The 14665-nt window shown below is 29.9% G+C and overlaps 1 protein-coding gene and 1 long non-coding RNA gene across 4 annotated transcripts in view; one reads left to right on the top strand and one right to left on the bottom strand.

The window, feature by feature from the left end:
* LOC129912380 (uncharacterized) overlaps positions 1-14665 on the top strand; it is a 100950-nt gene that overhangs the window by 84192 nt on the left and 2093 nt on the right. The gene's annotated exons all lie outside the window — the stretch shown is intronic.
* The window catches only part of LOC129912375 (protein sprouty), a 54278-nt gene continuing 43757 nt past the window's right edge, over positions 4145-14665 (bottom strand). For 2 of the 3 annotated variants that reach the window (XM_055990585.1, XM_055990584.1), the window contains exon 2: positions 4145-6993. In XM_055990585.1, the coding sequence (XP_055846560.1) occupies positions 4791-6776 (1986 nt within the window). In that variant the 5' untranslated portion in view covers positions 6777-6993 and the 3' untranslated portion in view covers positions 4145-4790. The remainder of the gene's footprint in view (positions 6994-14665) is intronic. The other variant, XM_055990586.1, reaches the window with a different exon arrangement.

Raw genomic sequence — 14665 nt, 5'->3', positions numbered from 1 at the left:
TTAATTTTTTTTTTTGTATATCTCAAATTCATGCAATCTCATTGACATTATATTTTTCATAGTTTGTATTCGTTTGATGAGTTAAAAGGTCAAAATAGCTTCCCACCGTTTCTGCAGATGGTAAGATATTGACAATTGCTGTGACGTATCTTTGATGAAACATCATTTTGTCCACTCTCAGACAACTTGTCAGACTTTTCAACAACTTTACAAAATAAAATTACCAATTAGATAACGAAGGTTGATTGCGAAATATTAGGAAAGAAAAAAGCTTTACTTGCAATGATTCGCTTGATTGTGAATATAATTTCATTCACAATAGTTTACAATTTAATCAAAGGCTATTTTGCAAAGAGAAAAAAAGGTACACACGTCATTATTTTAATAAGAGAACCTTACTGCAAGTCTTATTTAATCATTAAATTCGACACACCCACAAAGCTATCACAATGCACTTGATAAGTTTTGATGATATTATGTGTCTGGTTGTATGTTGTTTTTTTTTCCAATGATTGCAGTCGCATTTAAAAGGTTATCAAATTCGTTACTGAACTCACAACAATGTTTCAAATCTTATTATTGAAAGATTGCGTATTGTGAAATAGGCCTATTGATCAATGATAATAATAAATTATAATCTGTCTAGGCATTTAAGGTCAGATGTTTTTTTTTTAAGCATCAAGGTCGAATTTTGAAAACTGTGTTTTGTATTAAAGATATTGTTAAACGTTTATTGTTTTCAAATCAAGAGTATCATCGATAAGATAAGGGACGGTTCTAGATCAAGCTAATCATTTAATTGCGAACCCTGATATTACATCTCGACAGCAGTTGAGTAATTAAGGATTTGAATTCATCAATATTTTTAAGCATTGTGTAACATTCAGATTCAACACCGACAAGCTTTTTCGAGCTTTATAATAGAAATTATTAGGCATAAACTATGTATGACGAGGCAAAAAAGTACTATCAAAAATCATTTAATTGGTAAATTATGATAATACTCACAGGTAATAGACTGCGGTTCACGGTTATAAGTTATAACCAACTTGCCTATCCATTATAACCATACCGCTTTCTACTTTTCTCGCTAAAATAGGCCAGTTTCCCTTCTGAAGTTCCTTTTCAACTTACCAAGCCAACTGTATTGAGCTTATCCTTGATCTCATACAGGAACTCTATCCTTTTCCAACACCTTCTTTGAATATTAAGGGATTAAAATCGAGTATTTTGAATAAAAGCTTAACTTATTCAAAAGTCAAATGGAATCCGTCCCAAAAAAAACGCTAATTTTTTGAGGCAAAGAATGAATCAAGTCAATTTGGGATACCCTGTCCTGAAGCGAAGCGTATTTCAGTGAGTGCGTTTAGCATCGAACGAAACAAATAATAGTCAGACGGGGCAAGGTCTGGGCTATAAAGCGGTGAGTTAAAGCTTCCTAGCCGCTGTTTTCCAAATAGTTTCCCACTGGTCTTGCCGAGTTTTGTCATGATGATAGATTATGTCTCCGTTTCTGGTGGCTTATTCTGGCCGTTTTTCGGCGATAGCTCTCTTAAAATGGATCAATTTGAGTTCGTTAGAGGTCCCCTGTGATCGTCTGACCTGATTTCAACGGCAAATAGAGCTTACTCACGACAAGTCGCTTTGGATAGAGCATTAATTGTAGTTACATTCACGAACAAACCATGACTTTCGCAGCAGTTTTCTTTAAATTGAAGCAGAAAAGTAAAGCAAAATCGGTGTTTTTTAAATTTTTTTTCAATTTGACCAAATGAAACTTACTCATTATTATAGACCTTTGACAGTACTTTGACATAAAATCTCATGACCTCAAGCGTAAAACCATGAAAATTAAGTTATAGACTAGACTGGGCCAAAAAAATAAAATATTATTTTTTTCAAAGTTACTTCGAAAATCTTGTTCAGGATGATGAAAAAAAAATTTGGTGAAAATTTGAGCCGTTAAAAATAATTTTAAGAGGTCTATCATCGGTGTTTTTTATTTTTATACATGATTACAACAGAACTGCTAGACGATCAAAGTAAAAAAAATTTCTGTTCATTTTTTCTTATAGGTATAAAATTAAATTAAATCGAAGTGTTTTTTTCAATTTGACTGTTTCACTTTGGAATTTTGTGATGAGCAAATAAGTGAATAGAAAAATAAAACCACGACAGATTCTTATAGGAAATTTAATTCTCTACAAAAAAGATCTCCTAGTAATTTTCCCTAAATTGAGTTCTGAAGAAGTTATTCACGATTAAAAAAAAATTTTTAATCGATTTTTCTTTTACATTGCCTAATTCTGAAGAAAGGGATTTGTTTGCAAGAGTTAAACTCTTGCCTCTTGCATTCTATCATCCTTGATGTTTGTGTGAAAAATCCTTATAAGTTTTATTTTATTTGGCTGTCTCTTATAACACCCAAAAATGTCTCCAAACAGTCTTCCCATATAGATTGAAAAAAAATCAAACCAATTTCAACAGCAACATCATTCTTCAATAATAACTCAAGACAAGATTTTTTTTTTAAATAATTATTTTGCGTTTATTTTTTTGTGTATTTTTTTTTTGTTTGTTTTGTTTTTAAATAATCGAAATTATTTTGTGTTAAAAATCAACAGAATCATTTTTAATAAAATTGTTAGGATTTTTTGTTTGTTTTGTTCTATTTTTTTTTTTAATATTATTGTTATTATATTACAAGATATATAGTTTTTTTTTCTTTTGTTTAATTTTTTTCCTTCTATAAATGTTTTTGTTCATTTTTTCCATTTTATTTTGACTTTTTAAAAAAATTCATTCCACTGATTTTGTTTGTGTCTGTTTTTTTTTTATATTTACATAGTTTTTAATTTAATTAAGTTTTTTTTTCATCAATACTAATAGAAAAGAAGACAGATAATAAAAACAACAAAAAGATTTAATTAATAACAAAATTAAGAAAACAAAAACATCAAAAAGAAAAAAAAAAGAAATATTTTTTATTTAAAACTATTGCTTTGTATTTTGTATAATAAATGGAATTTTTCTGTATATAAAGTATGTTTTTATTGTTTTACGGAAAACTTTTATTTTGTAAAGAAGAAAAACAAAAAAAAAAAAAAATAGAAAAAATAAAACGAATAAATAAATTAACTTGTACATTTCACAACTATTTATATGAATTATTATATTTTTTGTTTAATAATAATAATAAAACTTTTACGTTCGCAAATAAATACCAAAAAAATAATATATATGGATTTTATGTTTGTTTGTTTTTTTTTTTATAAAGATTTCTTTAAAGCTTTCTCTTTTTACACAAAAAAAAATTAATAAAATATATAGTCGTGGAATATACTACACATGGATGATGTAATAAAAATGATAAACAAAAACAGAAATAAATTTTACAAAAAAAAAAGAAAATTAAACGGAACATTACATACATTCTATACATAAAAATAAAATAAATATTTTTTGTTTGTTATTAATTTGATTTTGTTTATAATTTTTTATACACATTTTTTTGTTTTTTTTTTTTTTGCTTTATTCCAAAGAAACTGGTTTTGTTCTGTATTTTTGTTTTGTTTTTAGTTTTGCCATTATATATTGTAAGTAGTTGATTTTTTTGTTTAAGATTTAAATATACTTATAGTTTTTTTGTATGTAGGAATTGTTTTTATTATTTACATGTATGTAGTAAAATTGTTTCCCTTTTTTTGTTTAAATATTTATTTTTCGGTCTTCAAACATCTACTCACATTTATTTGTTTATAATTTATAGCTTTTTTTCAAATTATAAGAAAAAAATATGAGGAAGCATATTTTTTTATTTTGACTATGGATTGGAATTTTATTTGTTTTTTTTTTTTATTTTTATACAAGGATACTTCAGTTTTTTTAAATTTAATTTAAGAAATATCCAGTCAATTTTTTACTTTTAAATAAGCGCACAGAAATTACTTCGAAAAGAAAAAAAATAAAACAGACATAAAAATTATAATTAAAAATAAAATTAATAATAATAACATTTCTAATATTTAATAATTATCTGTTGCAGTCTTTGGTTATATTCATATTTTTTTTTTTTTGTTTATCATTGTTTTTTTTTTATTTTATTTTATTTAAATTTACATTTTACATTTAAAAAGTTTAATTTTTTTTTTTTGCTTTACAAACAATTTTCTTTTAATTCACATAATGCAGTTCTGTTGATAATTTTATTTAAATATTTTCTTGTCATTGTATAACAAATGTGTTATACATAAATGACAAATAATTTCGAATGATTTTTTTTTGTTTTTGCTGAAGAAGAAGAAAGGGAATATACGTATATAAATCGATAAATATTAGGGGAGAATGGGGTTGTTGGCGGAGAATAGGAAAATGTTCAAAAAATATTTTTAATTATTATTTAAAATAATAATAATGAAATATTTTTGAACAGAAAATTGTGTGTGTAATTTATTTTTGTATTTTCAAACAGTTAAGAGGGGGGAAAGAGAGTGAAAAAATAGTCACCAATTTGTTTTTTTTTTTGTTTTGTTTAAATAATTTAATAAATTTGTTTGATTCCTATAAGTGTGATAACCTAGGCTTACACAGTAGTTTCTTGTATTTTTTTTTTATTTAATTGTGTTTTTTTTTTTTTCATAAATGTAATGTTAATTTTTTTTATATGTTTAAAATAATTTTTGTTTTATGTGTTTTATATACTTATCAATGTAAATATAATATTTTTTTGTTTTTGTTTTATTTTACAGAATATAATTTTTGTATGTTAATATTTATATAAAAATTTAGAGTTAGTATTCAGGACTTGAGTCGAGCAATCTTTTCTCGGGCGTGATGTCACACTTGCGTAGTATTCGGGCGGCACTGATATCACTGCCACCAGTGTTGCCGCCTCCACCACCACCGCCGCCGCCTCCATGATGGTGGTGATGATGATGATGATGATGGCCATTGCCACTTCCGCTAATACCGCTATGAACTCCCCCACTAATTCCCGATGACTTAGTGCCACCAATTGTGGCATTGGTACCTGTTGACCCACTTCGGCCGATGTTGACAATTGGTAGCATGCTGCTAGTTGAGCCAATTGCTTGGCATCGGCAACCATGACCAGCGTGTCGTGCATAGCACTTTTCGCATATCGCAACGCAGCCGCGCATTGGCCAGTAACACCATAAGCATGGCAGAACCAGGGAAAGTGCTCCGAGCCAGCCCCAGCGTTGGGCACGCTTGTTGGGCAAACACGAGCAGGGGTCGTCCACGCAAAGGGTGCTATCGCCATCGTCACATTCCATATCTTGATCGCGGGCGCAATGGTAGAAGAGCGCTTTGACGCAGCACAAGCACGAGGCGTAGTCAATGATGGTCTCAGCACTGCAGAGACACGTCTTGTTGCACACCCAGGTCTGTGGCAATTGCCTTGGACTTTGGCATTGCTCACACCGACAGCGTTCGCAGCGAGGACATGTGATGGGATTGATGGCGCCATCGCCGAGGATGATGCCTCCGATAGGAGAGCCCATACTGCCACTTCCGATGCCACCAGAACTAGCGTTGCCGCTTCCGATGTGATGCAGGTCGAGCGGTTCTTCATGAAATATGGACGCGGATAGGTCCTTTTTGAATGTGGTTGTTGAGGCGGGTTGCTTAGTAATCGGCTGGGTAATGGGCAGCGCATTAGGTCGATGGTGCTGTTGCTGTTGAAGGCGGGTGATTGTGGGTGAGGTTGCCAGCGTCGCCGACGCCGGCGCCGTCGACGTCGCATGTGTCGCGCCAAATCCCGGCGTCGTGCCCGTGCCTCCTGTCGCGTCTCCCTTAAGGCTACGTGAATTCGAATGTATTGATGCTGCCGTAGCAGCACTGACGACGCAGGTGCCGACGACATTACTATGGCTACCACTAGATTGATGATGACTCGAATGATGCTGCTGCTGTTGCTGTTGGTTGTGCTGCTGCTGTTGCCGCTGACTTTGCTGCAGCAACAGTAGATTGTGTTGAGTTGTGGTTTGGCCATGGATGTGCTGACCCGCCGGATGTTGATTGCGTGACGCCTGCTGCAATTGCTGCGCCGTCCGAAACGGTGTGTCCACATACTCATTGGTGAGCCGCTCCGATTCAGGTCGCGGTGCCGCCAGCGTGACAGGCGATACTGGTACTGGTTCGATACTATTAATATTTATATTATTATTTAATAAATTTAGATTAAGACTTGCTCCAAGTAGCGGTAGTATGGGTGATGATGATGATGGTGGAGCAGATGACGTCACCGCTGCCAGTGGTGGCGGTGGGGGTCTTCGTCGTGTGAAACTATTCACCGACGACACTGTGGTCGACACTGATGATGTGGATGAGGCGCTACTTAGATTGCTATTGTTGCGATTTAAACTAACTGTTGTATGAGGATGCTGCTGTTCTTGTTGTTGTTGCTGATGGTGATGCAGTTGCAGGAGTGGTGTCGTTAGGTGTGCAGTGTTACTACTGCTGTTATTATTACTGTTTCGACTGCTGGCGATTGTATTATTCAATCGACTATTACTACTACTGTTATTTGTGTTGTTGTTGTTGCTGTTACTGCTGCTGCTGTTGATTCTACTACTCGAATGATTGTTTGTACATAATTGTTGCTGCTGCTGCTGCTGCTGTTGATGCTGGTGTTGCACTGTTGTTGGCGGTGCACTCATCATCGGTGGCTCCGCAGCCCTTGGACGATGGACACGAGGTAATAGTTTAGGGGGCCGGGGAGGCGCCAAAGGATCGCCGCCATTTCTGCGATCCATGTATCGATTAAAGTTAAGGGTTTAACAACACCTAATGCCTCGGTATAAGAGCCGAAGACTGTTTGTTTCCTTCTTCATTCTTTCGTTATAGGAATTTTTTTATTTCAAACAACTGCAGAGATTTTACTTTCCTTTTTATATCTCTCTCTCTATCTATTTCTTTCTCGAACTTCTCTTTCTCTGGCTTTCTGTCTGATTAAGATACTTGGATTGCCTTCTGAAATGAAAAGAAAAAAAAACTTTTCGATAAGTTTTGTTGTAAGGTTATATTCTAAACTAAAACTATTTTGTGTAAAGCATACTTCTTAAATAATGCGGAAAGAAATATCTTTCGTTAAGTTTTTCCTCGCAATTTTAAGAAGAATAAAAAAGATCTTTCGTTAAGTTAAGATTTTTCTTCTTTGATTTATTTAGCAAATTATTAATTAAAAAAAAAATTATTTAAAAAAAAGCTGTAAAATCTTTCGTTAAGTTAGAAATTCTCTCAATTTCTTAACTTGAAAAGCGACGTTTTGCAGGAACATTCGTTTAAGACCAATACAACCTTTCGTTATGTTAGGTATATACTGTTATAAGTGGTTTTTCTTTCCCGTTATTACAGTTTTTGAAACCTATAAATATTATCTCTGCAGGACCTCTTATAAAAACAAATACAAATTTAAAATTCTTCGTTAAGTTAAAAATCTCTTTGATTTTTTTAAATTATTTCTAAATTAAAATCAAGATTTTTAAAGTTTGTTAAAATGCATTGTGTAAGAACATTAAAAAAAGTAAACAAAATCCTTCGTTAAGTTCGAAATCTTCTTCCATCTTAATTTTTTTCTTAAAATTTTGATTGTTTTTAATGTAGAATGAAAACTTATCAATCCTTTAACACGTAACATCTTCGTCATGTAATAACCAAAAGTCATTATAATCAGCTAAATCTCTGACACACAATTTTCTTCCATTATTATCAAAAGACTACAAACCCATTTTCAAAATAAATCATCCCTTAACACCTGCTTCTTTGTTTAAAACTTCATTGATTGAAAATTGATCGTTTTGTGACCTTACAGATTCTTTATTCAACTGCTGGTCCCTCTTCCTTCTGCCAAAACTTTTTGATTGATGTCTTAAATTTCTTTCAAATCCACATCTATGGTTACTCATTAAAAGTTTTGTCCAGCAGTATTTCTGTTGGTTTACTTTTTTTTTCTTTCGTTTAAAAGAACATGAATAGAGAACTTGAACAAAAAAAAAAAAAAAAACAGAACGAGAAAAAAATTCTTATGATGATGATGATGACGATGACGGACACAACAACTGATCGTTTAGTACGATTACGCTGATGACGATCGCGCTTTTCATGTCCATCTTCTCATCGTCGTCGTGTCGATGTCGTGTCGTCTACAGGTAGAAGAAAAAGACAAAATATCATTTCTTTTAGTTCGTCGTGTGTTGCACACGTGAGCGTCGTTCGTCGTTGTCGTTTTCGTTGTCTTTGTCTGATGGTTGTATTTTGCTTTTTCCATCATCAGTTGCCACCATCTTATCTTTTTGTTGTTGTATTTTCTTATAATACTCGTATATCTATATATTTTCTATACACCTATGCAGTTTTGTATTGCTATACCTTCCCAGTATTCCTTGTTTTTCCAGTTCTTTCCCTATTTAGGAACCACTCTTGTCGACCACCACCTGATAAAATGATGAATAAAAGTGGAAAAAAGGTGATCGTTCTTAAGTGCCCTGCTACTCGCTTGTCCTTGTGGTTAAGGTTTGCTGCTTTTTCGTATTTAGTTTGATTTCATTTGGTTTGGTTTTGTCGTCTTTTTTTTTTTTTTCTTTTCTGGTTTTGGTTTTGTTTGCTAACAAACATACATACATACAATGGCCATCAGGGCTTCTTTTCATCAATGATAAGTTCTATCTCAAAGATACACAGAACCTTATAAGCGTGATTATTATATATTTTTTTATTCTGCAAATGTTTTTTTTCTTCAAGAACTTGGTAAAAAAAAAAAAAACACCAACATACAAACAACAAATGGATTGTTTAAGTTTGTTGCTCAAGTCTTTTATTTTTCTTGTTGTTGTTGTCAATTCGACAGAAGAATTGTGATACGCACGCGTTTGTCACTCGTTTCTTCAAGTTTTTTTTTTCTGAATTTCTTCAGAAATACATATCAAGAGCTTCATCGGAAAGAAAGGGAACAGAGACGAACGTACATCTAAGAACATTGAAGCGAGCAAATATAAAAATACAATAAAATAAGTATCTATCCGTACCTGTATTTGAGTCTTGGAAAAAAGAAATGAGGATTAAAGACTGATCAATTCAGCATGATGTAAATAATTGAAGATGTAGTTTTTAGCTTAAGTTTGCGTGTTAAAATGTTGCTGGCAACATATAGTATGGTTTGCAGGTTTCTTGCAATAATGTGCTCTAACTGAGACTAAAAATGTACGTGCAACATGTTGCTGCAACTTCTAAAACCAATTTGCAAAGTGAATACTTTGTGACTTTTTAATGTAATATCAATTTAAAATTGTATAATGCTGAAAAATGTGTCGGCAACTTCTAGCCACTTCTTGCAACAATGTTTTAAGTTCTCCTAATGTTCGCCCTGTTGTTTCTGGAAACATTCAGTAACTCCTAAAAAAAATTGTTTTTTTTAATTAGCCTAAGAAGTTGCTACCAGCAATGTGTTTACTCAAATCCTCCATCAAGATCACCAAATGAGATCAAAATCAGAACCAAGAATGTATGCTGAAAAATTTACTCGAAACATTTTATGAGTACATAAATTGTTGCCAGTAACATTCAGTTATTTCGTCAACAATTATTTAGAGCATAATCTTATTTTAAGCCACCGTTATCTCTGAAAAATTGTACTTGTACTTCCGAAAAAAGTTGCCAACAACTTTCAACAATTTCTAGAAACATTATGCTTGTGCATAGTGTTGAAAACTTTGTTTGTAACAATGTGATTAATAAATGTAAGACCATGATCTTGAACAAGTATCAGTTCAATAATAATTTTAAAAAAATGTGAGAGTGCTCTACAAATTGTTTCAGGGCCTTTATTTTTATGATCTATTAATCAATAAAAAAAAAAAAAATAAAAAAAGAAATAGTTTTCTCCAATTGATTTGCCTTTAAACACCAATATGACCGATCTAAGGTACTTGAAACCTTAAATAACTCATTAAAATAAAAATAAAATCTATTTGAACATCATAAAACTATTTACGAGTAACTTCCAAAAACAAAGTCCATCACGATATGATATGCTTCCCAATAAAAAATAAATAAAAAAAAAATAAAGAACTCAAAAAACAAAAATAAATCAATTGATTATTATTGCAAAATTAATTTACAGCTCTAAGAATGAACAACAAAAAAAAATATATAAAACTATAAAAAAAATATATATGAACAAACATAAAAATTTATATAGCAAACCAAGAAGAGAAAAACGCATGGGGCCAAGTGAATGACTGACTCGCCAATTAATTGCCTTGGCGCGCAATGAGTACCTACTTCTGTAAATGAAACATTTTGCTGAATGTTTTTTTGTATCTTTTTGAATATGTGTATATATGTTTTTTTTTTTTTTTTATATAAATGTATGTTTTCTCGTTTATAAATAGAAATTTTACTGAAACAAAATATAATTTCTTCGAGCAATGTGTATTAAAATTAATTTTGCTTCCTCTTCTTTAAATAATATTATGCATGTTTGTACGTAAAATTGCAAGTAATAGGGACGTACGTCGAAAATTTTTTCTCTTCTATGTCTACTTGTTATAAATTTTATTTTAGAATTTTTTGTTGTGCACATTTGTAAGTACTCTCGATTAATCCATTCTTATAAAAATAAATACAAAATAAGACAAAAAAAAAAAAAAGAAACAGAAATTATATTAAATTGTTTTGACGTAAAGTATTTTTGTTGAGCTTATTTTTGTCTCGTTTATTTATAAACAAGGGCAATGTTTAAGGATATTTTTAAAATAAATATACTTTTTAGTATTGTCGACAAAAATTGCCTTTAGAAAGTAAATCCACTTAAACATTCTCATTTATTGATTTGATTGGTTTAAGGTGCGAGAAGGTTCCGTCTTATACTTTACTTTTGCCTATACTTTTGAATAAAATGTACTCTGTTTCCTTAAAAGAGGTTTATGTTTGTGGAAATGTTACATTAGGAAAATGTCTCGAAATCTTTAACTAGATGATAGTTTTTATTTCAAAATTCCAATTTTAAAAATTTAGTAAAAATTTTAAAACTGCATTTCACTCTTTCCGGGGCAGAGGTGTATGAAAATCGTATGTACCACCAATTTTAGCAATTTTTTTGAGCTTTAATGTGCAATGGTATTAAATTAATACTTCATTTATTTCTCTTCAAGAAAAAAAAAATTACAAAGAAATGTGGTATCTATTAATTTAATACCATTGCAGGTTAAAGCTTGAAAAAATGCTTAAAAAAGGTCGTAAGATTTTCATACCACTGCCCCGGGAATTGCATTACCAAATGACGGTAATCCCCTTTCACAAACTTTGTCCATTTTAAATATTAGATTAGTTTTAGTTAAAAAAAACATCACTTTTTCAACCAAATTTTACTCAAAACACATTCCTGGATTTTTTTTTATAAATTCTTAGAAGAATTACAAAATCTTTACGGAATAAATAAAATAGGCATAGCTATATGGCAAAAAAAAAATAACGAGTCTGCCTACCTGCTTCCAAGTAAATTCCTACAGCATATTTATCATGGCACTATAGATAAATTCTACACTATTGATCTCTGTCGTCGCTGTTGGCTGTTTAAAATTCCAAATTACCACAAAAACAATACAAGAACAAAAAAAATATCACATCTCTTTTTGTGTTAACTATATTAATTTATTAATAATAATAAAGAACAGGAATTATTTTTTTTTTCATTTTCTCTATAATTTATTCCGCTTCAAAAAAGGTAGAACAAAATTCCAAAAGTAAAAAAATTGGGCATTTTTGTAGACAAAAAATAAAAAAAATACAATTATAATAACCAACAAGAAGAGTATATTCGCATATCTATCTCGTTAAACATCTTTAAAATTAATTGCCGGAATTAAAGCTCTTCATTAACATAACTACACAGTGTTTTCAACAGTTAAAAATGAAATTAAAAGAAAAAAAAAAATACTGTAAAATAAAAATAATAAAAAAAACTGTTCGAAATGGAAACACTAAAAATATCGTTAGAAAATTAATTTTTTTTTTATTTTGGAAATATTTAAAAAAAAATCTTTTTTTTTTAAATTTACCTTGAATTCCATTCATACAAAAAAAAAAATAAAATTCAAGAAAACAAAAAAAAAAAAAAAAAAAAACAGTTTGGCATTTTAATTTGCTTAAAAAATTGAGTATGTGAGCACCTATTACAGTCAAGGTGATTAATATTCTTACAGTTGGATAAGTAGGTATTTTATATTAGAAATAATTTCTTTTAAGGTGGTTTGGGTGCGTTTGTTTAAAAGTTGGTCAAAAAATTAAGCCTAGGTATATTGATTTAAAGCTTTGAAAAAGAGATAAAACTTGAATAAAATGCAGATATACTAGTACGCGATAGATTTGCAACCAACTTGCAATTTATTTTCAACCAACTTCTTGAAAAGGTAAAAATTGATGCTTGCAAAATAGTTCAAAATTTGAATCAGAATGCATAGACACTTATATGCAATCGATGTCAAACTAGTTGGCAATCGTTTTCAAACTAACTAACTGACGTGATTGATGTGGAGCTTAAAAAGTAGAAATTAACTACCAATCGATTTCTTATCCAATTTGAAATCGCATATATGATCGCTTAAAACCGAACTGAAGTTTAATATATATGTATTAAAAGAGGTTAAATAATCTTATAAAATAATAAAATAAAAAAATAAATATGTATAATAAAAAACATTTATGTATTAGATTTTCATATAATATTTGTAATGTTTTCAATTATAATTTTTTTTCTGTTCAAGTAATTGTACCATTGACTGTGTAGTTTTTTTTTTCTAATATATTTTGCTTTAATTTTTTAGCACCTTCTTCTTTTAAAAAAAAGCTTCGCTTCGAATATTATTATTGTGTTAATTTTAGCATAACTATTTTTTTTTTTTTTTTTTGTTGGTTTAAGTTATTTTTTCCTCTTCTTTAAATTTTCTTATTTCTTATAGCTCTTCTTTTTGTTTGTTATTTTTCTTTTTTTTATTTCTTTCGTGATGTTTTTGTGTGCTCTCTAGACTTTAACTGGCGCCAACATGCTTATTTGATTAACAATATTTTTGAATTTAATTAAAAATTTTTAGCCATACGCAAAGAGCGTGAAGATCGTGAACAAAAAAAAAATGAAAACCATCTAAAATCAACGAGAAAAGAAAAATATTTGTGTATATTTGAAGGAACGATTGATGGAACACATTTGGTTGATATTTGGATAGAAACAAAAAGCATGGAGAGGATCATTCATTTTTTTTTTTTGCTTTTGACTTTTTGAAATGGTTCATTAGTTTGTTACGAAACTGGAATTTACAATAAAATTTGAAAAATTCCTTCAATTGTGATAGAAAAAGTATGAAATATGCAACGTGGTTTACCGGGTTTGGAAATTAAATTAACTCTAAGTGTCTAAAACTTAGTGATAGGGTTTCAACTTTTGACTTATATTGCAATCGTTTTGAAACTGATTTAGGACTGATTTGTTTATTAAATTTATTATGATGTGAAACTAGTTGCCCCCACACATGAAAGAGGCAATTTGCTAGTATCCAACCATTAAACTTACTTGAAATTGATTTTATTTGTAGTTACCTTTTCGAAGAGAAAATAAATAAAAACCTTGATTAAAATCAAAATTGTACTAGAGTAATATATTAGCTAATTAAAAATCCACATGTTACTTGTTTGCAATTGAATTTCAACTTGTTCTTGTTCTTGATACCTGAAAAACTTAAAATACACAATAGCTTGAAATACGGAAATAACAATAATAATAATAATTTGCAATCGATTTGAAACTAGTTTGAAACCAACAACATGACGTCCTGTAAACTAAAGATATTTTTACTAATTTCTAACCATTTTGTAACTTTTTTACAGAAATATTCAAAAGCTAATTTCCAAACTATATATTAATTAATTTGCAACCCATTTAAAACTTGTTTGAAATCCTATTAAAACCAACTTTCTGAATTGAAACTTTCAAAAAATATAAAAAATGGTCGAGAGTAAATATAAAGTACACTAACGTATTTAAATCAATATTTCATGAAGTTGAAACCAGTTTTAAACTATCTTTTTATTGAACATACCTAAAAACTTAATCGAGTTCAAAATATTTACTAGATTTCAACTGATAATAATTTGCAATCAATATTTTTATTAGATAGATAACCTCAAAATTTACAATATAAAATTAACTTTTTGAATTAATTTATGATTTTAAGTTAAAAAAAAGAACTAAAAAAACATGTTCTTAATGAATACCCATATCATCTGTTCAAAAATCAAAAAAATTTTAAATATGTTCATGTTCACGGATATACTAAACAGATATTATAAATTAAAATATTAAAAAGCAAAAAAAAAAACTACAACCACACGCATTTTCTCATAGCGGGAGATTGTTAATGAAACCAAAACGTCACATGATTGTCAACGTCGTGGGAGTGTGACATTTTTTTGAATGAATATTTTTTTTTTTTCATTTCTATCTGCCATCTTCTTTTGAAAAGTACAAAAACAAAAAAACATGCTGAATCAATATTATTGTTCATAATACCCATCATGCTCCATTTATAGTGCGGGATGTAAAGTTGAAAATAGATTTTTTTTTCTGGGTTACTAGAGCACTTAGTTGATT

This window comes from Episyrphus balteatus, chromosome 2 (assembly GCF_945859705.1).
Source record: "Episyrphus balteatus chromosome 2, idEpiBalt1.1, whole genome shotgun sequence".
Classification (NCBI taxonomy): domain Eukaryota; kingdom Metazoa; phylum Arthropoda; class Insecta; order Diptera; family Syrphidae; genus Episyrphus; species Episyrphus balteatus.
This window is presented reverse-complemented; position numbering and strand designations above follow the sequence as displayed.